Below are 22,387 nucleotides of genomic sequence, written 5' to 3' on the forward strand. Positions count from 1 at the left end.
TTGTATACATTGTTTAAGATGTCTGAATTGGCACTTATGTTTAAGGTTGGACTCAGTGATCTTAAAGGTCTTTTCCAATGATTCTATGGTTCTAAGATGTGGAACATACTAAAATGGTTACTTCCATATATTAAAAAAAAATGGTTTGCAAGCAAAACTGAATGCATGCTAGATCATTTTCTGTTTTTCCAGTTTAATGTTAACAAAAACTTGGCACAGATACTTGACACATCTACATCCATCTCCCACTCTGCTCTCCATCCCCATTCCAAACACTGATATGGTCAGGATCTAACTTATCCTTCCTTGAGAAACATCCTTAACAGCATTCCCCCCCAAAATTTCAGCAAGTATATCTTTCCAAACACCCCAATGCTTACACACCAAACAGACTCACGCTGTTTTGCTCACAATCTGAAGATGCTTTTATTTCAATAACAAACTGCCCACCTGGTGATTCTGAACTAACGCTTCCTTTCCCACTTCTCTTCTTACAGACTGTTTCTTCCTCTTCCCTAAGAAATGTGTTGCAATAATAACAGTATCTCCCACTCTTCTGTGATGACAGCTTATGCCCAGTTCTGTATTCCTGCAAAACTCCCTCCCCGCTTACTCACACGGGATCTCTTTGAGTTCTGGGTAACCAGATTTTCCCAACGCCTTCACAAAGCCTATCACTGTGACATTACTCTGTATATCTTAAGAGTTATCTTTGTCTTTCTGGTTGTCACTTCCTCAAGGCAAAGGCAATGTTTTTCCACAAGTTCTCTTTAGTGCTGATTATATCACACAGATAATTTTTAATTACCTTTCTGTTCAGAGCCACACCATCTTCACAGTCCAACACTGCACAATCTACATTCAGTGATGGGATTTTTCTTATCTTCTTTTCATCATCCGCAGGTACATAGAGCACAGCCCGTCTGGGAACATACTTGTGTGATGATGTAAAGCGATAGCTAAGCTTAAGAACACCAGCTGGCAGAAGAGAATCCACCCTGTAAAGGATATTGTTGAAATTAGACTATTGGCAGCAATGCTGTAAATCATACTTGACTGTATTTTAAAAGCAAAACATTCCTATCTAGATAGTGACTGGTTTTGGGCTACTTACATATTTTTTCCCTTTGGAAGAGACAAGTTAGGGAGATATCAGTATTACAGTTAATTACAATATAAAACTCCAAAACCACTGTGTTCAATAGAAGTTGTAGACTTAATCATAATTGAAGACCTGCCAGGGCTGAGGTTTATCCATGTAGCTTTAATTACACTGCCTATTCTGGGTGCTACAGCAAGTATGAAATACAGAAGGGTAGTGGATGTTTTTTTTTCCCTGTCATAAGACTCCTCTGTAGGATGCAGACTGTGCTGGGAATGGATCAGGACTGCTTTGGGGAGGAGACTGCTATCTGCCACATTTCCTCCAGGAGCTGGATGCCATGCTGTGAACGAAGCAGGGGTGCTGGTTAAAACAAACACAGGTTTGTGAAGTTCATTTTGCAACCGTAGCATTATATCAACAAATGTATTTGCATGCAAATTTTAAATAAGCAAGATGGATGGAGGGGGAAATGAAGAAAAAAGAATGAAAATCCCATGTAGTGTGGAACCTTGCTATTCTCTTCAGACTTTCACATCCACAGCACAGACTTCTATTGACAGAGTTCATAAACCCAACAGCATCAGCAGCAGTTTTTTGGCTGTGATTTCTGTTTAAATTTGTAAATTCTTTGTGCACCACACATCAGTGCAGGTGTGAGCCTTTGGTGCCACGTGGCTTGAGAGGATAACATCCCTGTGGCCCGTAGGTGTGAGGTGTGGGGGCCTCAATATTCCTGGTGAGGGCTCAGCTGACTTGCTCCAGGCAGGAGCTGGGTTAGTGCACTTGGAGGCTGTGGGACTGCAGAGGACACTGCTCTTGAGTGCTGTGGGGAGCTTACTTTGCTCCATAATTACAAGCACAGAGAAATAAATTATAGAGGGTGCCACTGTATTTCTTGGCCTTCCAAAAAAAACCAAACCCTTGCCTTCTCCTGTTCCTCCCCACTGCATGCTGTACCCCCCAGGCCTATTCTGCTACATCAAAGATGAGGACAAAATAATACAATTTACCTTCATACTAAGCACAAGGCACTTACACCACAAAATAATCCTACCATATAACACCATTATGCATTATCATGTATATTATTCAGCACTTTGAATAATGCAAAGCTTTCCTAGCACCATGCTGAACATGTCATTATCACATCATGTCAGGGACCCATGCATTTTCCTGTGCCCCTCTTAATAATGCTTCCCAAGTTGCTAGACTTGGATGACACATGGCTACACACACATGTGGGTTTTCTTCAAAGCAAACATGACTCAAATGCCTGGAAACGAGTTCAGTCAATCCAAATCAGAACCAATGTGGCATGTCACTGACAGACCACTGTAACACTCACTTTTCTAAGCTGAAACTGTTGAAGAACCCTCTCTTCCCCTAGAGTGTGCACCCTCAAAGCCGAATATAAGAGTTGGGTTAAAAATATGAAAAAAGCTTTTATCACATTTTACCTCAGTAAACTAAATTGAAAAGGAAAATGATTCCATCATCTCATCTGCTGCATGTCTGCATATCCTGTGTGGATCCATTTTAAGAGCCTACAAAGACCACTGCTGGGCTCTTCTTTGCAACATGCCTGGTAATGCTTAATTCAGTTTAAGAAATGGGACAACTTGGCAGTTACATAGACATTATTTTATTAAAAATGCCAGTGCTACCCTTTTTAATAACAGCAACAGCTTCAAGACTCAGGTGTAGGAGGTCCCATCAACACCTGGAGACATGCAACTGAGACCCACTGAGCCCCTCAAAGTGTTCTCTTTGCCTCTCTCTCACAAACTACTTCATGTTCCATGCTTCAGGCTGAAGTGGGGGTGATGACAGAACTTGTGGCAACTCAAGTGGCCGCTACACAAATCCACTTAATCTCATTTTCTTGCAGTAGTACACTTTGGGAGAACAAGGACGAGGGGGAAGAGTGGTTTATCTCAAATGGAAAGAGGAGAATCTTCTTTCAATGTGACACAGAGGTCAGTAAAGAAGTCTGCAATCTTTCCCATAACATATATGAGGGAACAAAAGTGATTAGTTTCTATTCTCTTTCTCTGATGGCTTCAGCCTTGTGGTTCCCAAGGGCACAAAGGAGTCAAAGAGCTCAGCCCATTAATAGTTAACTCCAGCCGGGAGCCAAGCAGCCCCTGGAGCACCCTTAATGACTGCCTCTCACCAACCCTCCAACCTGCCAGAAACCTGATAGACGCGGCTAACACCATAATCTCAGAGCATGCTGAGATGAGATGTATCTTCTGTCACACGTTTCCCAGGATTTCTTCTGGGCTGTCATCAAACCAAGGGCTGTTTGACCAGCCGTTTTCCCTCTCACTGCTGCAAGCCCCACGAAGGCAGCCCTGCTCCGCATGCCACACACGTGGTGTGCAGTGTTGTGTAGGTGAAAGCACCATTATCTGCAGACCAGATTTAGTGAGGTGTCACCATCCAGGTCTGTGAACTTGTGTTTAGATGGAGGAGTAGTACAGCTTCCTCAGCAGACCACCTGACTCCAAAGAAGTGATAGACTTAATCCATTAAAGCACCATCACTTAATAGGCTTAATGCTGGAAATGCTACTTCCCAGTGACTATTGTATCTCCTCAGCTAAACAACTTTGTAGCCACATAGGCTCAAACAACAGGTTTTTCAGGACATGAATTATTATAAAAAATACATTGTTGACATGTCAAATTATTAGTTTTATGGGATATCTTAGTAACTTGAAGCAGAAATAATGTTTTCAAAAAGTATGGCCAGGAAAAAAATATACACAGCAAGAGGTGGTGTCAACACAGAATCTTTCTCCTTTCAAAACTAAGAGCTCTAGAAATTTTATTTTTATTCATATAAAATAGGAGTTTTCAACAAGTATCCTTAGGTATGACTGCAGTAAATGGTATCAATGCTAATTCTTTGACATATATTCTTTGACATATATTCTTTAATCCTCGCTGTGCATTTTCATCGCAAAGTCATATTTTATGTTCTACAACAAAAAAGCAGAGGAACACATGGATTAATTAATAGATCCATTTGTCTATAGACTTATTTTAAACAGTGGCAAGGCTTGGGGTGCTCTGTATATGAGCAGTTAGCTACTCTGGTAGGAAACACTCCCCTGATTATCTTGACTTCTGTTATGTTGATAGAATGAAAAAATCCCCAGCAGTTGCTTTTTTAGGACAAAAAACCCACACAGCACTGCAGTCTCGATTATACTGTTAACCCTGTGCCATAAAGAGGAGGAAAATCTTACATATGTTTCCTGGCTCCAAGTATTTTAATGATTCAAACTAAGCTTGACTATGCTTTAAACTAAACACATGGACAAAAGCCAAGTGAATTTGCTAAGACAATGTTTCTTCCTTTAAGCACTGTAAGTTAAAACAAGGACTAGGCTATTGGGTAATGCTCATTAAATTGTTTTACAGCAGCATATTTTCATTCATAGCATCTGGCAGCATGCTGAGTGCTCTTGGGTCTTGGAAATAAAACTAAATTTCTTCAGCAAACATAACACTCTACTAAAGTCTTCATCAAATATGTAAAAGTAGATGGCAAGTTAAAGTTTCTCATGGTCCTCTGAGAACCATTTCACCCAAGAGTGAATAGTTCATCCTCTGGAAGGAGCAAAGAAAACCTATTTGACTACTAAGAGACACTGCAGTTTGAAGCCATACAGCGTGACTGCGAAGAGTAAAATTACCCCAAATTATGCAAATTTCCCTGCTGTAAACTGCATTTTCACATTCCAGCATTGCTCATACTCATACACGTATTTAAATGCACACACCTGTGCAGTCACATTGGAGCCAACAAGATATGGTTACAAAATAAAGTACTGGCACAAGTGATTTCCAGCACTTTAACCTGTGCCTCTGTTCCCTGTTTATTTGCTACATCAAATCACCCCTAGAAGACCTGCAAAACACATAGAAAAATATTCATTGTTCAATAGGCCAAATCTTTCCTTCTACAATCTTTGGCACAGTGTTGGCAAAGTGTTTGCAAAGAGCATTTTTAGACACTTCACTAAAACTATTAAAAAATCTGGATAATTTCCACATGTATTTTTGACCTCTGTGCATGTAACTGATATCTGTGGAGCTGTGGAAGAAGGGCAGAAGTGATCCAAGACCCACAACCCCCCCTGAAAAAGACCCAGCTAATGCAGGAAAATGTCATACAAATAATTTCTGCAATATGTGCAAAAAAACCCCACTCCAGAGAAAATGTAATGGTTTTCCCGTGTTGAATTTACCGGGGAGTAGCACGCTACCGCACACAAATAATCTGCCAAAAACAAAGGAAACTTCTATGGAATTACAAAGCCCCACAATTTGCATAGTAATTCTTTCTAATTAAGAAAAGAAGATACAAGTTGTTTGTTATAAACATCAGCAGGCCCTGTGCAAATACTCGGGCTCGCAGCCGCGCTGAGTGTTTGTCGAATCAAAGCGACTCGCTGGAGAGTTTTATTGGTACAGCTGCGGCGCATGCATTTTATCACACATGCTAATAATCCCGGTTATGGCACTAACATTTTAATCATTTGTTCTCTGGGCTTGTTTCTCAAACAATTAGCACTAATGAATGGCCAAAATACCTCGGATCATATATGTCTAATTGCAGTCAAGAGCGGTTATTGTCCGCATGTACATTTCAATTCACCTCTGGGGATAATGTTTGTTAATTGTATTTCTTTATATAGCAAGTGAAAAAAGGCTGTTCACTCAAAAAGGGACTAAGTGTTCTCTTCTTTCCCTTTGTTCCCACAAGAAGCTAAAGTCACTTCAAGAGGCACTTAATCCCATCATCCATGGTTACAATTGCCTTACAGCATCAATCAAAAAGAATCTGAAGTAAAATGATGCAGCTATATTGTGTAATTAAAAGCAATTCAGGTAGTTATTACTTGGGGCATTTTCCAGGTCCAAATACTTAAAATGGCACTGCGGGGATTCTAAATACTGTAGTGTTTTAAATTTGGTGAACTACAATATCTCACAGAGAAAGGGAAGGAATATGCAAAAAAAAAAAAATCTCCTAGTGTGTATTGTAAAGTGAAAGAAAAGAGGAGGAACAGCTAACGTTTGAAGTGACAAAATCTACAAGTCTCCATATAAAAGGGAAATAAAAATATCAAGAAGAGAGAAAAGGGGAGGAAAAAGAAAAGGACAGCAGTTTTCAAGGAAAAGAAATTCCTCCTAATTGTTTAAAAGTTAACATGTGAAAAAATGCTAACATTTCCTCCAATGGAAAACAAAAGCTCATGTCACAAGCTTTACCATCAGAATACAGGTCCCCAAAATCTTAGTGCTGTCCTAGAGGAAATAAATCCAGGCAAAGCAAGCAGCTCTTCTTTAGGAAAAAAAAAAACAAAAAACAAAAACAAAAAAAAAAAACAACACTCAGGTTAAAAGTGAAGAGCAAAAATATTTACTTTTGAATAAAATGTAAGGGAAAGAACTTTACGTAACAACTGCCGCTCACCCTGATCCAATTATGCTGAAATTAAAACTGGGGGGTTATCAACATACCAAACACTCAGCTTTACATTTTGATTTCTTCCTTTGTTCCAGACTCAGTACGGTCATTTCCCTGACCCTCAAAAAACTAATTAAGAAACCCCCCCAAACCCAAGCCCTTTCCAGGGCAGGCAGAAGCCACCAGCTCTCATGGTTTGAGATCTCTTGACAAGCAGTTTTCTTTACCAGGAGAGGCTTTGTCTGATTTTAAACTTCCCACCATAAGGCTGATGCTATGTTTCACAGACTTAATGTGAAGATTAATTCCCCTGAAGCTGATGGAAGACATAAAGGTATAAAATTGGCCTCCCAAAAGTGAAGAAGGTGAAAGAATAAATCCTAGCACTCCCTCAGCATCCTAAGGGAGACAGGCGGTCTGCGCCCACCGCGGGACTGAGAGTGGTGAGTTGAAGAAGCGCTCACAAAAACTCAGTGAATTACGAAATTTAACCCCCGTAACAACCAGCTTTGGCTATCAAAAAGGACAGATTGGAGGGGGCTGCTCCTGAGAGCACTTGCCTGCTGGAAAAACTGTTGCAGGGAGAAATGTAAAGGGGGCTTCCAAGTGACCTTTCACAAGCACTCACTCCAAGTGATCAGGACACATTGCATTATAGCCAAAAAACAGAGAGCTGAACCAAATGGGGAAGGAGAGCCCCACTGATCAAAAAAAAAAGAAAAATAAAAAATTAAAAAAAAAAAAGAAATCATGACACAGAGAAGTGTGAGTGGAAATGAAAACTAAGCACCAAATCCAAAGATGCTGGAAAGCAATTTTAGGAAAAAGATGTGTCTTTGTCTGCTTTTTATTTATAATTTTTTCCTATCTCCAGTAAATCAATGTAAGTCATATAACTGGGCACAAGAGGAAAGATTGAATACAAACCAGGAACTTACTGGCAAAACCTTAAAATTATGGACCCCTAAGCTATAAAATGATAAAAGGCTATCATAGGTTAAATAGTTAACCAAACTTTCTCCTCCCACCAGCACTAAATGTAAAAAAAAAAAAAGACCTTTTATTTACCCCACCATGTTCTTTCAACTACATTTGACCCTGTTGTTTTGGTTCACTCTGAACTCCATCATGCCTTAAATTGCTTTGACTGAAGATCAGGCATTTTTTTTCTTCTCAATTCAAAATGGCCAAATTAGACAGCGAGGATAAAAATAAAAGGACCACTGGCTTCTCATATTACTAACGTGTCCTGTTTTCAGGGCAGCAAAAATAGCCTGTTTGTGAGGAAGAGGAGAGTGCTACGGTCCTTTGACTTAAGAAGTGAATTTTAAAAGAGATTTAAATAATGGCTGAGGGTGACAAGGGCTGCTGCTTCCTACTAATGGCAACAGGCTGCTCCTCTCGGGCAGCCTGTGTGTGTGTGTGTGTTTGCTATCATCCAAGGTTAATTGGTGTCCTGTCTTGGGGAGCTTTAGCATATGTGACATACAGTTGAGGCTTTGCTCCCTTCCTTACGGTGTGGATAACTCTGAATAACTCGTCATGCCCATAAAGCATTCTCGAGCCGAGCTGTACCTCGCTTTGCTTTTACCATTGACAAGGTATGGGGCTTCTTGGGATGCTTTCTGCTGCTTCATCAGACCCATGGCACCACAGGCCACTGGAAAAGCACTCTGTCTGTCTGTAACACATTCACTTTGCCACATGGAAACATGCAGTAAGGATAACAGTCAATTTCTCTGTCTTTCTAAATATAAAGATATAGAAATAAATGCTAAGTATGGACAGTTTTTGTTTCAAGAAAATTTTAAGTGCTTTCATTTATTTAACTAATTCAGTTTCTAAGTTGCATTTTAAAAATCTACAACACTGTAAAGAGATATTGCAAATTTTTTTCTAGCTGTGTGTTTTTTTAAGCAAAATTCTTGCATAACATTTTTTTAAAAGTATTGCAACTAGAAGCTGCAACAGAAATTTGCAACACATTTTAAATAACAAAAACATCCCACAATAAAGATGAAGATCCAATACCAATATTGAGAGATTTAGAAAAAAACTACACATAAATTAGCCTTTTCTAAGGTATGCATTGAGAAGTAAGAAGATTTCGCTTTGGATGTGTGACTTTGATGTATGATTTGCTTAGACTTACCTGGTTTTGGGTTTTGTGTACAGACAAAAATGCACCAAGTGTTATCAGAGCTGTGTGGCATAAAGGAAAAAACATGCCTTTGGAGGCTGAGAATCTTCCAGCTCAAGGGGAGGACCAGGCATCTATAACCAAAAAGCTGTCCTGGAACATCCCCCGCCAAAATCTGTCTTAGGAAGTGAATATATAAAACCCTCAAGTCTGCAATGGTTGCACTTTTATACAGTCAGACCCATCCCAGTGTCCTCTGCAGAAAAGCTGAACTTTTAAGAGATTCTTTATATCACTGCAAAACCACTCTTGGCTCTTCCAGTTGTCCCCTCCATCAGGTACTTACTTCCCTTGCTCCTAAATCTGTCCCAGCCTTTTCACACACTGACTTTGCACCCACCCATCTCGGTGTACGTGCACAATAATGGTAACAACGTTTGGGCAGAATTTCTATTCTTACTGAATGTGCTTTTCCCCTCTTTTCTTCCCCACTCCCCTCCACTGCCTCCGCGTCGGTTCCCACACCAGGACCCCGGGAGCATCCCCACTCCGGAGCTCTTGCAGCCGCTGCCACCGGTCCAGCTGTGCGCGCATTGGCTAAATGCTGCAAGGTCAAGATCCAGACCAGGATTCAAAAATTCCACGCTAATTACTGTGATTAAAGTCCGAGTCCCAAACTCATCCAAAGACTCCTGAGCAGTTTAGGGGCAGGCTGCTAATGAGTTATATACAAAGTAAGAAACAGGCACTTGATAAAGTCAGAATCAATAAAGTGCCACTCCTGCCTGTTAAAATGATCTTGCCATCCACAACAGAGAGTCACTGTGTTCACCAGAGCCTGTGCAAGTTAGATATCCATGTCTGCATGGCGTGAGAGAAAAGGAAAACAGTACAGTCCTTGAAATCACTTCTGATTTATATCTGAGTTAACATAAAATTACACCGAAGTTGTGACTGACAATATTTGGCAGAAGGAAATGAATGGAGTGTCAATATACGAGTGCTGCAGAAGTCAGAAGAAAGAAGGCATTTGTTACCCACTTCAGGTCTTCCAGAATTTCTGATATTTTATTACAAACTGTTGTCTTCATAGTTTTGGTTGTGGTGGGGATAGTTTACAATTCCTTCACACTTCTAGAAATTTTTTACTGGTAGACCATATTTTATCTCAATTTGCAATTTACGTCACTCTACGCTTAGTCAAACCACAAACATTTTGATGATTTCTGTACTTAGAAACATAGGTAAATTATAATACTAAATAAAGCACAGACATTTTCACCATATAAGAAAAAGCAATATTGCAGTCTTCTCCACATTTTGAAACTGCTCCTGTAAACCCACTCGAGCATGTGCCTAGCCCAGAGAAATCAAAAAGACTAGTCAAACACTTACAGTTAACCATATGCTTAAGTTCCTCCAGTACTGGGGATTAATTTTGAATTATGAAACTGTTCCATTTCCATGTGTTCTTAGACTACACATGGGTCAATCCACTTTTTTGGGGTTTTTGTACAGAGACTTGTGCAAAATTGAGACTTAGATGTATACGGATGCAATCCAGGTGGTAAATATCTTTTAAACAATATAAAGATGCTCAATTTTAGCTGTAGGAAAAAAAAAGCAAACTTACATGATATTTTCAAAATAAGATTAAAAGTAAAAATATCATTTCTGTTTAGCCAAGCATTATTCTGTAGAATTATTATGTGGAGGAATTACTAAATCAAAGAATTATTTTGTATTAAACTGGGCTTATTCAGAATGTTTTCTGCACCAAATAACTGAGCAGTGAAGAACAATTTAGCAAGCAATTAGTAAATATTAAATTGCTGAAGAACAGAGCTATAAAACTACAATGCACTGCAATTACATCCAAAAAAAAAGGAAAATGTTGTAATTACATCAAAGCTGATGCAATATGACAGAAAAAAAGAACGAATACACAATGCTTTTAGTTCAACAGCAATTGTGGCCACACTAATTGAAAACCAACTGCTCTCTGGCTTTGAATACAAGCCTGGTGGAAATTTAAAAATATTTCCTAAACGGACGATAAAGAAGAACGCTTACAAATCCTGCAGTGCTCCAGGCAACACTTAACTTTGGAAATGTCTACAGGCAGAAATACTACCCTGCAATATGGCTCAGGATGGCACAAACAAGCATCTGTGTTTATTTTTTAACTAGTGGATTTATAAGAGCAATGAAATCCCTACATAAGCATTTTATATTGACCTGATATGGACTTACTGTTTTAACCAGCTTTTTAACTAACTCCACAAGTTAATAAAGGCAACTACATGAATCCTTACTGCCTACACATTAAGATAAGAAAAACATTCATTAAGCAATATCCAGACTGTTTTAATTACAGGAATATCACTCTTATTTGTAGTATAATGTTCGTTAAGTACAGTATAACATTTTCTTAAAATGCCCCAGAGGCAGTTAAACTCTTGATTAGCTATTAAAAAAAAAAAAGAAAGAAATCTCCCTTAACTTCAATCGCAGGAGTTAATGCCTACTGCAATGAAATTCCAGCACTTATAATCATGCAAAAATGTCATATGAAAATCTTATTAACCATGAAAACATTATATAAGATCAAATGAATCTTCTGTGCTGCTAGCACTACTCAATGTTAGCAAAATGTTGGACTCTTTCTATGCTGATTGTGGTAGTAACAATAATAAGCCCAGCCCTATTTCCTTTGAAAATTATATCAATTGAAAACCAGCTCTTATTTTATTAATTTCAAAATATAGCAAGGAATGCATGAAAATTCTGACTTCTATATTTTCATGCCTTTAACTACATCTCTGTTCTATTATCCAATGTTAAAACATACGAAACTAGAAGCAGTGGGTGGATTAAAAAACATTATAAAGACAGAACCTTAATGATCTCCACTAAATAAACACTATTTAGGTGCTTTATTATACAATAATGAAACTTCCTTTTTTCCCTGCCTTTTCCAGTACATTACAAAATTAAACATTATTACTGTTATTGTACAGAGGACAATGAAATATCCATATTTTCTTCAGTATTTATCCTGCATCTGTCCCTTATTCCATACGTCTCTTGAAAAAAAAAAAAGCTGTTCATTTTTTATTTGCTAAGACCTCCAAAAATGAAAAAAAACTGTTAACAATGTGATGCATTAAAAATTGCAGTATTTTTAAAGTACATATTGAAACATTATTTTCTGGTTCTGTGTCTTTGACTTTGTACTATCAAGATTTTTAAAAGACAAAAATTTTCTTGAAAAGGAAAAAAAAAGTTAAAGGTGAGGCATTATTTTCTGGTTCTGTGTCTTTGTATTATCAAGATTTTTAAAAGACAAAAATTTTCTTGAAAAGTAAGAAAAAAAAAGTTAAAGGTGAGATTTCAGGAATCAGGATTAAAGGAATAACAAATACAGTGATGTTAATGATAAATAGATGACAGTTGTCAGCTCATTTTGATCTTTCACATAAGCAGCTGAAGGATAATTTTGTTATATGGGAATGCCAAACCCTAACTCTGCAATGGCCCTCCAAAACCATCTCCTTAGTAAGGTCAGCAAACTAAAAATTGCAAATTTAGCACCCACCAGTGTCTTCAAGCTCAGCACCTCTCTGTGCACAGAGTTCCCCACAGTGAGCGATCAGCATTTGCTACCCTGAAAGGGACAAACCCCTCACTCTGCTGAGCTGCTGGGTCAGGTCCTGCACCCCCATGGGTGCATATCTGGGGGGAGTGGTCAAAGCCCTGGGTGCACCTTTCAAGGGCAGATGCAGCCATAATCCTCCTCCTGACTCAGGCAGCTCCTGATGTCCCTTGAGGAGCTGAGCATGCCTGGGGGAGCTGAAGCCCACCCCAGGGTGCCCACAGCAGGGAGCCAATTTTAAGGAACACATCGGTCATATCATGACAGCCTGTCCTTCCAGGCATAACCTTTGCTGTGTAGGCAAGCTCAGAGACCATAAAGGTGCTGAACCTACCAGGCAGATAATATGAATGTGTGATGAGGGATAAACATTAGCCAAGGAATACATTTTAACACTAAATCAGAAGATTACTATAGTTTTGTTTTGTTTCGGGGTTTTTTCTTAGCCCTATTCCTAAAATACTTTTATAATTTAAATCTCTGAACGTTTTAATGGAACTCTTCAGATTAGCTTTGCCACATGCCAGGAAACTCAGAAACCTGACCTAAACCCATGGCTCCCCAGGTCTCTGTTTCAGATCCCCCACTGTGAAAGTCCCATCCCATTTGAGAGTCATTTCATCATCAACATGGACACTTTAAAAAAATCATCCAGACTGAAAGCCAGATGGGGTGAAAATCAACTTCTCTGCAAATCAGTAAGATTTCTTTTCACTAAAAAAAATAAAAAGAAAAGAAAAGAAAAAGAAAGGGTCAAATTATCAAGTAGCAGCTCTTTTTGGGGGTACCTGATGGGCCTGTGCAAGTGCAAGTCCAAGCACTCTTATTTTATGGCATGCCCTGTGGAAGTTTCTATTCTGTATTTCCCAGGTGAGATTACTTGTGGCCAGTGAACACATGAAAAGGCCCACTGACACTTAGGCAAAGCTTAAGAACCAAAGGTTCTCCCCTCACCAGCAGCCTTGTTCCACAGGATATTCCTTTTCTCCCAGATATGGCAGCTCTGTTAAATGGGGATTTCCTATCTCACTGCATCACAACACACATCTTCATCATTGGTTCCCCGCTCTTAAAACTAAAATTTAGAAAACAGCCTCGTCTTTAATGGCTGCCTGGAGGGGAGGGGAAGAGTTGGACATTAAAGAGAAGTTGGCAGAGAGGGAAGGGAAGAAAGAGACAGAAGAGGTCACCAAGCACACAGCTTGCTTGGGAGACCCATGAAGAAAAAATTCTTCCAACTTAGTTTAAGAGGGAGGGGTTTCCTCCTCTAAATTCTTGACATAGGCTGTTCAATATTTATCTAAAAATAAGTGAAGAAGAAAAATCCACTGCCTCCCTTGCAATCTGCACATATAAAGAAAATGGCTTTTAGCTCATAATGATGGTACATTATAGATAAGCAAAAGTCCTGGATTACAGGAAAATAAAATCTATAAGGAGAAATAGGATTAAGTCTACTTCCACATAACAGCTTTTATGACATTTAAATGAGCAGCTGTGTTTCTTTAAGTAAGTGTTATAGCATTCCACATCCGTATAAAAATTGAGTGACAGACAGACTCTCTCAACTCACTGATATATAACCTTGTGAGGATAAAAAATCCCTGTGAAAATGCAAAAAGGCATTGCTTGGCTTTCCTTTAAGTCTTACTTAACAACCTGTGTCATGAATATAGGTTTAGGCTTAAGAAATAAGGCAGTTAGGTGACATGTTTTTTGTCCTGCATAAAGAGAAAAATTATTCCATTACTGAATCAGCCAACTTTTTTGTTTGGGTAACATTTTATATATAGTTTAGTGTAAAGGCATTGAGATACATTTTAATTCTGCAGTGCATGCCAGTAATCTGTAAGAATATTAAGAAACAGTACCTTCCAAACTTAATATTATATATCAGGAATTTGGATGGTTTGAATCAGTCTTAGTTTCACTTGGTGCCTTGTTTGGCATCATCTGTTTCCTTGCTGATAGGAAGAATGTTATGGATGTTTCAATTTTTATCTTCTTCCTGAATAACAGTTTAGTTGAGCTGGTGTTTCAGTAATAGCAAAATTTGTTGACAGAGATTAACATCAGATGTGGTGAAAAAAAATTGTGAAATATTCACTTTCTTCTCTAGAATACATCCAGCAAGCAAAGCCTTTCTCCTTTTATCCATGTCATTTGTGTTTAAAGGAGAACATGCAAAACAATGACCTCACTAGTTCTGTGTGCAAGCCAGAACAGAATGTGAGACACCAAGCAGACATTAAAATAGGTCCACCCTTAAAGGTAAGGTTTTCTTTTGGCCAGCAGCCACAATAGTCTGAGGTGGATATTTATATGTGTGCATGCTTGTGTTTGTATATTTGTGTGCCTTTATATATCTATCTACATACACAATCTGTGTATGTATTTGTGCACATATACATGTACCTATGTAAATGTTCATATATGTACATATGTATACATGTATGTATATAAGAAGACCCAACATGGCATAGTACAACAGCAGCACTGATCAATGGAAAGTGGCAAAAAAGAATTACCTTCCCTAAATCCAAGGAATAATAAAACTGTTTTTCCCCCCAACTTTTAGTCTCAAACAGTCTTCATACTTTGCTGGAATAAACTACCTGTTCCTGCATCACCAGCAAAGGCAACAGAGTGGGAGTTCTCCAGTGGAATACAAAGTCTCCCCAGGACCCCAAATATTCCAGACTGAAGGCTGTTCCACCATTACTTATCGATGGGCTCTGCCTTGCTTTTGCAAAGCCTGAGGTCTTTGCATCTACACACTGTGGGCATCCTGTGGATCGTGCAAGTTCAGGTGTGACCCTACGTATTTACAGCTGCTGCAGACTGAAGCTGTGTCTCAGTGAGCCAAAGCAGTGCTGCCCCTCATGTTACTGCTGTCTTTGACAAACCCCTGGCAGAATAAACAAGCCATGTGTTTTTTTGCCACAAGTGACAGTCCTTCTTTCCACTTCGTCTCTTGGAGCTCAACATTTTTAGCCATGAAAAAGAGAACACTCATATCCTCTTTTCCTTGACCCTGCTCATACTACTTTGGAGGCAAAGGAGGGGATTTAGGGGCTGTTTCACCAATTCATTACCAGTATTTGTTAATAGAGGGGAAGAAAGACTAATGGCTAAACCAGGCATTTACAGCAGTACGCAGAGACATTAAACTGAACCACAAAAGTGGGGGTTTGGGAGAATAGATAACAATTATTTCCTTTTTCCCTTTTGAGAAGCACCAGGATAAGGTGGGGCACACTCTTGCCAAGAGTATCTTAAGGGTCTTTTCCAATCTAAATTATGTTCTCCTTCCCTCTTCTAAGGGCCCAGTCTGAGCTGTGAAAACTGCAGCTGAGGCCTTAGAACAGACTCTGTTCCCGTCCCAAGCAGATGACAACATGGTGGGAAAACATGCTAACTTGAGCATTTTGAAGATGTTGTTAGATTTTGATCCACAAAAAGGATATTATAACTATTAGTAAGTAACTTTTTTCATGACGCTGTGGCTTATATTAGTTTCAAAAATAAATCACCAGTAGTTAAGTTGCATGTGGTTGTAATTATACTAATCTTAAAATATTCTGTTTCATTATTTTCTAACCTCGGCAAAAACATTCCTGTTATGAAGAAAACAAACAGAAGACAGATTCTAGACCAGGACAGACTGAATTATGGTGAAGTGAAGACAAAAGAGGCCGGAAAGACAAATAAGGTTTCAGGTGGCTGCAGTATATTTATTACCATGCTATTTTAACAGACATTCACATCTTGATTCAAAATGCACTTTTATTACCCTGTACACCTTTTCCACTCCTTGGAAATAGCAATCAACAAACCAATGTTTAACCTACCACAAGGAACAATCGGGTGGCTTTAAAAACACGAGAAGAAGATGGAGAACTTGGTAAGACTATTCATGTTTGAGGGCCAGTAAGGAAGAAGCCTAAAAATCATCAACAGGAGGAAAAGAATGAAAGGGTAATTGTGAGTACAAGAAGCTTACAGGTCTGGCAGAGTAATGAAGTGAGGATAGCCCAGGACCTGGGCACCACACACACGAAAAACTGAAGCTGACAACATGCAACAAGCAGCTCTAGAGGTGAGTCAGAGCAAGAGGCAGTCCTGAACAGCCAGCACACAGCAAGGCAGGACGACCCAGTTGGCCAGGAGAGGGGTGACAAATGCCTAGGGTCTTGGTGAGATGGCCCCCAGGCACATCTCACAAGGAGGAATGGGTTTTAGTTTTGTGCAAGTGGCAAGGCAGACTCTGCCAGGGTATGTCCCCAGCCGAGCCACCACAGAAGACAAGGAAGGACTGTGGGAGAGATGAACAAAGAAAGAAGGTAAGACCATGGAAAAGAAACCACACCATCACCCAGGGATGCAAAAAAGAAGGCATAGTAGGCATTCACTTAGGAAGTCTGAAGAAAACAAGGTCAAAGGCAAGATTAAAAGAACAAGGTGAAGATGTAATTTAAAGATAAAAAAGGCAAGAAAGAGGAAGAGGACAAGGTCAGTGGTGAGGGAAGAATCAGTGAAGCAGGGACTGAGGAGTCTCTTGATGAAGCATCAGTATTAACTCAGGGCAGCCAACTGTATCACTTAAGGAAAACAGGAGTAGAGTGGCATAAGTCTTTGAGGAATGCAGTGGAAAAAGGAGTTAAGGATGGGAGCACCAGGGAGGAAGAGGAGGAAGCAAAAAGGAGACAGTGGGATCTTGATTCAGCCAATAAGCTGAGCTTAATATGAAGAGTCTGAGCACTTGTGTAGTATCACTTAACTAACCACCACTGTGAACCAGGGCCTGGTTGAGGAGCCTTCCAGCAAAAGGCTGGGGTAGATGTGTAAAATACACAGAACACAGTCATTCAGCATTGAGAATGGAAATTAAATGGGGACTTCGATGGTCATCCCAGAAGAATCTCTTCTGAAGCCTTCAAAGTGTGACTTGTGACCTCATTTCATAGAGAAAACAGAAAAATATTTTTATGTGGCCTACACACTGATTTTCTGTACACACGCACAATCATTTTAATTTAGGTCTCTAGATTGCTTTGCCAGCACTTAATGTTGCATAAAAATAAAGAAACTTCAGCTCCCTGCAACGCAGTGCAAGTGACTGAACTTCCATTCAGTAGCCAGAACTGCATCTATTAAATGTGTGAAATGCTAAAGGTAACAGTGTCCAACAATAGAAAATTAAGCAAAAGGAATTTAGACCAACCTCAGGAACCAGTTTGCCAAAATTATGGGTGACTGCTAGGGAAAAAGGACAATTAATACAGGGACAGATGGCTAAGCAAAAACAAAAGCCATTATCTAAAACCTGGCTAAGGAAAGCTTAGCAACTGATTGTTCAACAGAAGGAATTAAAGAACTCAATTAAATATAGTACTATCAATAGTTTGTATCGTAAGGAATAAGAAAATAGAGGATTTGCTGTCATTTGTGGCAATGTTAAATTCTTTCTGTGCTTACATTAAATATGAAGGTGCTCAAGTTTTATATAGAAACAGACATTTCTCATCCTTGTGAGAAGGTGGGTTATAGAATGCAAATAAACTCTAGGTCAATCATAAAATCTTCAGAGACTTGCCAAACCTTAGAAAACCATAACAGTGTTCTGCAAGTGGTCTGCAGCTCAGGAGATCCTGCTGAAATATGACAGTCTTTCCCTCTCCTCTTGATTCCACCCCAAAACATGCATGCATATAGTCCTGGAAAACCATACTCAGATGAGACAGGCAGTCTTTGACTGTGTCCCTGTGGGGGTGAGAGGTTACTCCAGAACAGCAGCACCATTTTTTGAATGTGCCCCACCTGAAACACATCAGCTGACAGCCACCACTGAGCAAGAGTTGGGAGAAAAGCATGGGAAGTGGTACAAGGAAGATATGTCCCACAGGTGCTTAAGTCATGCCAGGATAGAGATCTGCGACTTCTGGCAGCTCTTAGCAAAGGCAGGGTGCAGCACAGGCTCTGTCAATCCACTGGCATCACAACCTGAAGTGCTGTCTGCCAAACAGCCCATGGAAAACTGCATCTGTGGGAGTCGCAGCCGCTCTCCATGCTAAGAGCAGGCACACGCATTGCAGTCAAATCACTTGGTCCCATACAAAAAGAATTAACTCCAAATCAATGTCTGAATCTCTGCCTGCAGCCTCAGTACAAACATTGACTCCCTCAGGAGAGCACTCTGTGAAAAGTTGCACAAGTAATGAAAATGAAGCCTTCTAACAGTTTACACAGCACAAAATGATGGCTAAACCTGCCTGGTACGAACAGTTTGAACCAATAGGCCTCACTCATACATGCAAGCGATGTTTGGTTCTTTTTGATACTTTAGCAGCACTTTAATTATTTAAGTAATTAGTTGACATGCATTGTTTCAACATATCACATCTCCATGGTGGCATCATCAGTTTGTAATAGAGGCTTCTTTGAGAAAAGAAACAGCATCTTAATTTTTTTATTAAAAAAAGTTAATAATTACAGGAACACTGACAGTGTTGCTATAGTTACGACTATATCAGCCTTTCACTTACAACTCCCCGTTTTCAAGGGTCAATAACTCAGTTGTCAAAAATCCCACTGGGCAGTAGCCTGACACATCTTAGACATAAATGAAACAACTGCATAAATAAAAATCAGCTGTTAACACTCTTGTGAACATTTTGAACCAAATCAGTCTTTCTATATGACATTTTGTACATACAACAGTAGGTTTTGTGACTTTTTTGTATACATATTTTGGCAGTCTGTTGGTCCTTTAGGTGCCCCAGTATTTTTGGCAACTGCCAGAGGGAAAGGAAGAAGAGCCATCACTTTTTCCTCCAGCCATTTCATCCCATCCCACCAGAAAGGAAGCAATTCTGAACGTGCCCGCTACGCTCCCAACAAAACTTCCCCAGGATTTCCAGGCACAAAAGCTTCACACGCATGTGCAGCAGCTGGATTACCACAAAAGACCATAACGGCCCTAAGAGCCGTTACGGTATATCAAGTGAGTAAACCGAAAACTAAGAAGGATTTACACAATGACCATAGTGGCTCCCTGGGAGCCGTTACGGTCTATCAGGTCAAAAATCCACTTTTCAAAGAGCGCCTAAATATGTGTATACCCAACAGGGCCTTGAATCTCCGGAGCAACTATCACACACATTTTCAAAATCAGCCGGGGAAGAGAAGGGAGATTACACCAAACAACATAAAGAGAGAAATTTTTTGCAATGAATAAAAGACATATCATGAAAATTCTAAAGACCTACATTTAAATGGAAAAAAGTGCATGTTAAGTTGAGAAATAGGACACAACATGATTTCTTCATTGCCAGAACAGGTCCTTTGAGGTTTTCTCCTTTTTAATGAAAAAGGAAATTTCCCACCAAAGCTAATCACTTTAAAAAAATTAAAAGTTAGGTTTCGAGAAGTATAGATATAATGCAATCATAGCTGGGTTCTGAATTGCAGTTCTGCTGCATTTCAAGTCTCTAGTCACGGCACAAGTTGGTAACAAGGCTCAGCTTTGCCTTTCTTTAATTCTCTCCCATTGTGTCACAAAACGAACAAGTTACTCAAGACAGTAATTTTCTCCGTAAAAGTCACGTCTATTTTTTCTAAAAAGAAATCTGTAATAAATCATCAGCCTACTTACTGTTTCTTCTTCCCCTTCCTTTACATGACATATTTGTTCCTGCAGCAAACCTTGCAAGAGAACACTTTCTCTCTATGACCTGAGATAACGGTAATGTTGAAAGAATGGCCTCACTTGTCAAAGATTAGAGGGCTGTCTGCAGCCTACACTCGTCTTTACTTCAGCCAAATAGGCCCAATAAATGCTAATACTCAGCATGACGCATTGAGAACGCTAAGCCTCAACACTGACTAAGAAGAAAGTATCACAAATTTACTGAAATTATCTATAGCACAATAGAGAAGAGAAGGAATTAATCAAAGTCTCTCTCTTAATGCAATGCTTGATTGAACTATCCCAATCCCTTTTTAAATAGGATAACCTAGTGGCAAGTGACCCCGATGACACATCCTAGAGAGGTACACAAGTACCACTTGTTCGATTTTTTTTCTTTTATGACCTCATTAAGAAGGATTTTGAAGATTGTTCCCGAGTATGAGAACAAAGTGTCTGAAGATATCTCTAGCTTTTTATGTCTTTAGCCTTTTGCTGTTGAAATGGATTTTGAACAAGTGTTTATAAACTAAGTACATGCACAAGCAAAAAGGAAAATTCCTTAAAAATGAAATCTACTAAAGCTACCTTTTCTTAAATGCAAAGACTAGCTAAGTCTCCAAGAAACAAGAAAGTTTTGCCAAGATGAACTCATGATTGCATCTACCCCCCGCCCTGTACTCCCTCTCTCTCCTTTCCTGTTATAGACCTCATTAATTAGATTTGGCGGCACTTTTCCCTTCCTTATCAGGGAAGACAGAGTCTGCCAAATCTGCTAGTGTGAAAATACTCCATCGCCAGTAACATTTTTTCCTAAGTGTTTGTTGATTCCACGCTTGGATTTAATATCAAGGATTATATTTTATAACCAGAAACAAACAAACAGATTTATAACTGAAGACTGAAAGGCAAACAGCAGAAAAAAAGCAAGCCAAGTACTGAACCTAAATGTAGCATTTTTATTGACTTCTTAGAAACCAAATAACCTGGCATATTAGTGTGTGCATTCTGCAACAGACATTCAGCCCCATTGTACTACTTAGAAGAGAATAAAAAGAAACCCTACTGTTTGAAATCCAGCGGAACATCCCCACAACAGAGCACAACTGTTCCCTCATGCATGAATGGGAAGGAGATGAAAGAAAAGATGGACTTCTGAGGTACAGCAAAAAACAAAGACAACAAAAGTGCTGATCATGAGGGAATGACACAACTCATTGCTGCAAAAAGGATGAGAGAAAGGAGCTCAAACAATGGTGCAGACAGCTAAGTGACATGTAGAAGAATTGAAAAATCTACAGAAGTGTCTTTTCTTTCCACACTTGACGAGAAACAATTAAATGTTGGTACATCTGTCATAAAAAAGATAATTGAAACCTGTTACCATCATTATAGACGGTAACTTAACTACCAAAACTGTAACTGTCCAATTAAGTGTTGCCCCCTCTGTTATCTATACCACTTGCTAAAATGAAAAAAACCCTTTAATGCTGGTGATGATTTACCACCAGTATAGTTGTTACAAGCCATGGAGCTGAGCTGGCACGTTTTATAAGGTGGATATTTAGGCTACAGGGCACCTACATCTATTTGTACACACACAGATGGGGGAAGGCAGGCACACATGGGTGCATGCAGGCTCACATGCGTGAGCGCACGCATTCATGCACTTGCACTCGCACACCCACCAGCGAGGACAAATTTTGCAAACAGATGAGGTTTTTGACAAGGAATCCAAAAAACCCAGATAACTGCCAGAAGCCTCACTAGGTATTTACTCCCCTGAAAGTCCACCATCCTGCAAAAACAACACCGTGCTAACTAATCCACTGACTGTTGCTACTCGCTTGATAAGGCACAACACTCCACAAAACTGCAAAGCAGTTATTGACCCTGTCAGAACACCTGATTAATGGATAAATGCTGTAATTGATTAGCAGAGCAGTGTGAATTAAAACAGAATACAGCATCAATAATGAGCTACTGACAAAAGGTAGCTGACATAAAATGTAAAATGGTAGCCTGCAGCCATAAAATGTAAAATGGTAGCCTGCAGCCATATCTCATCAAAGACATGCGTTTCTTAAAAACAGAAGAAAACACTACCCCTGAAAAAAACCCACAAGTGCGGTGTCCTGTTCTCTGCATTCTTTAGGCTTTTCTCTTGGTAATGATTAAACCACCAGCAAAATGTTATGGGAACTACTCGAGAATCCACTTCATACATCAAGCCAGGCAAGGCAGTTAAATGACTGCATTATCCTCTGGGCTTCTCTACCCTTAAAGAAATTCACTGCTCTCCATTTTATCCCGGTG

At 39.5% G+C, this 22,387-nt stretch overlaps 1 protein-coding gene across 1 annotated transcript in view; it reads right to left on the reverse strand.

The window, feature by feature from the left end:
- CLYBL (citramalyl-CoA lyase) overlaps positions 1–9,323 on the reverse strand; it is an 87,251-nt gene extending 77,928 nt beyond the window's left edge. Inside the window, 3 exon segments of the mRNA XM_039730436.1 lie at positions 809–998; positions 8,105–8,284; positions 9,190–9,323. Coding sequence (XP_039586370.1) covers positions 809–998; positions 8,105–8,284; positions 9,190–9,323 — 504 coding nt within the window.
- Positions 9,324–22,387: the final 13,064 nt, after the last annotated feature.

The sequence above is a fragment of the Passer montanus genome, unplaced genomic scaffold (assembly GCF_014805655.1).
Source record: "Passer montanus isolate IOZ18808 unplaced genomic scaffold, ASM1480565v1 scaffold72, whole genome shotgun sequence".
Classification (NCBI taxonomy): Eukaryota; Metazoa; Chordata; class Aves; order Passeriformes; family Passeridae; genus Passer; species Passer montanus.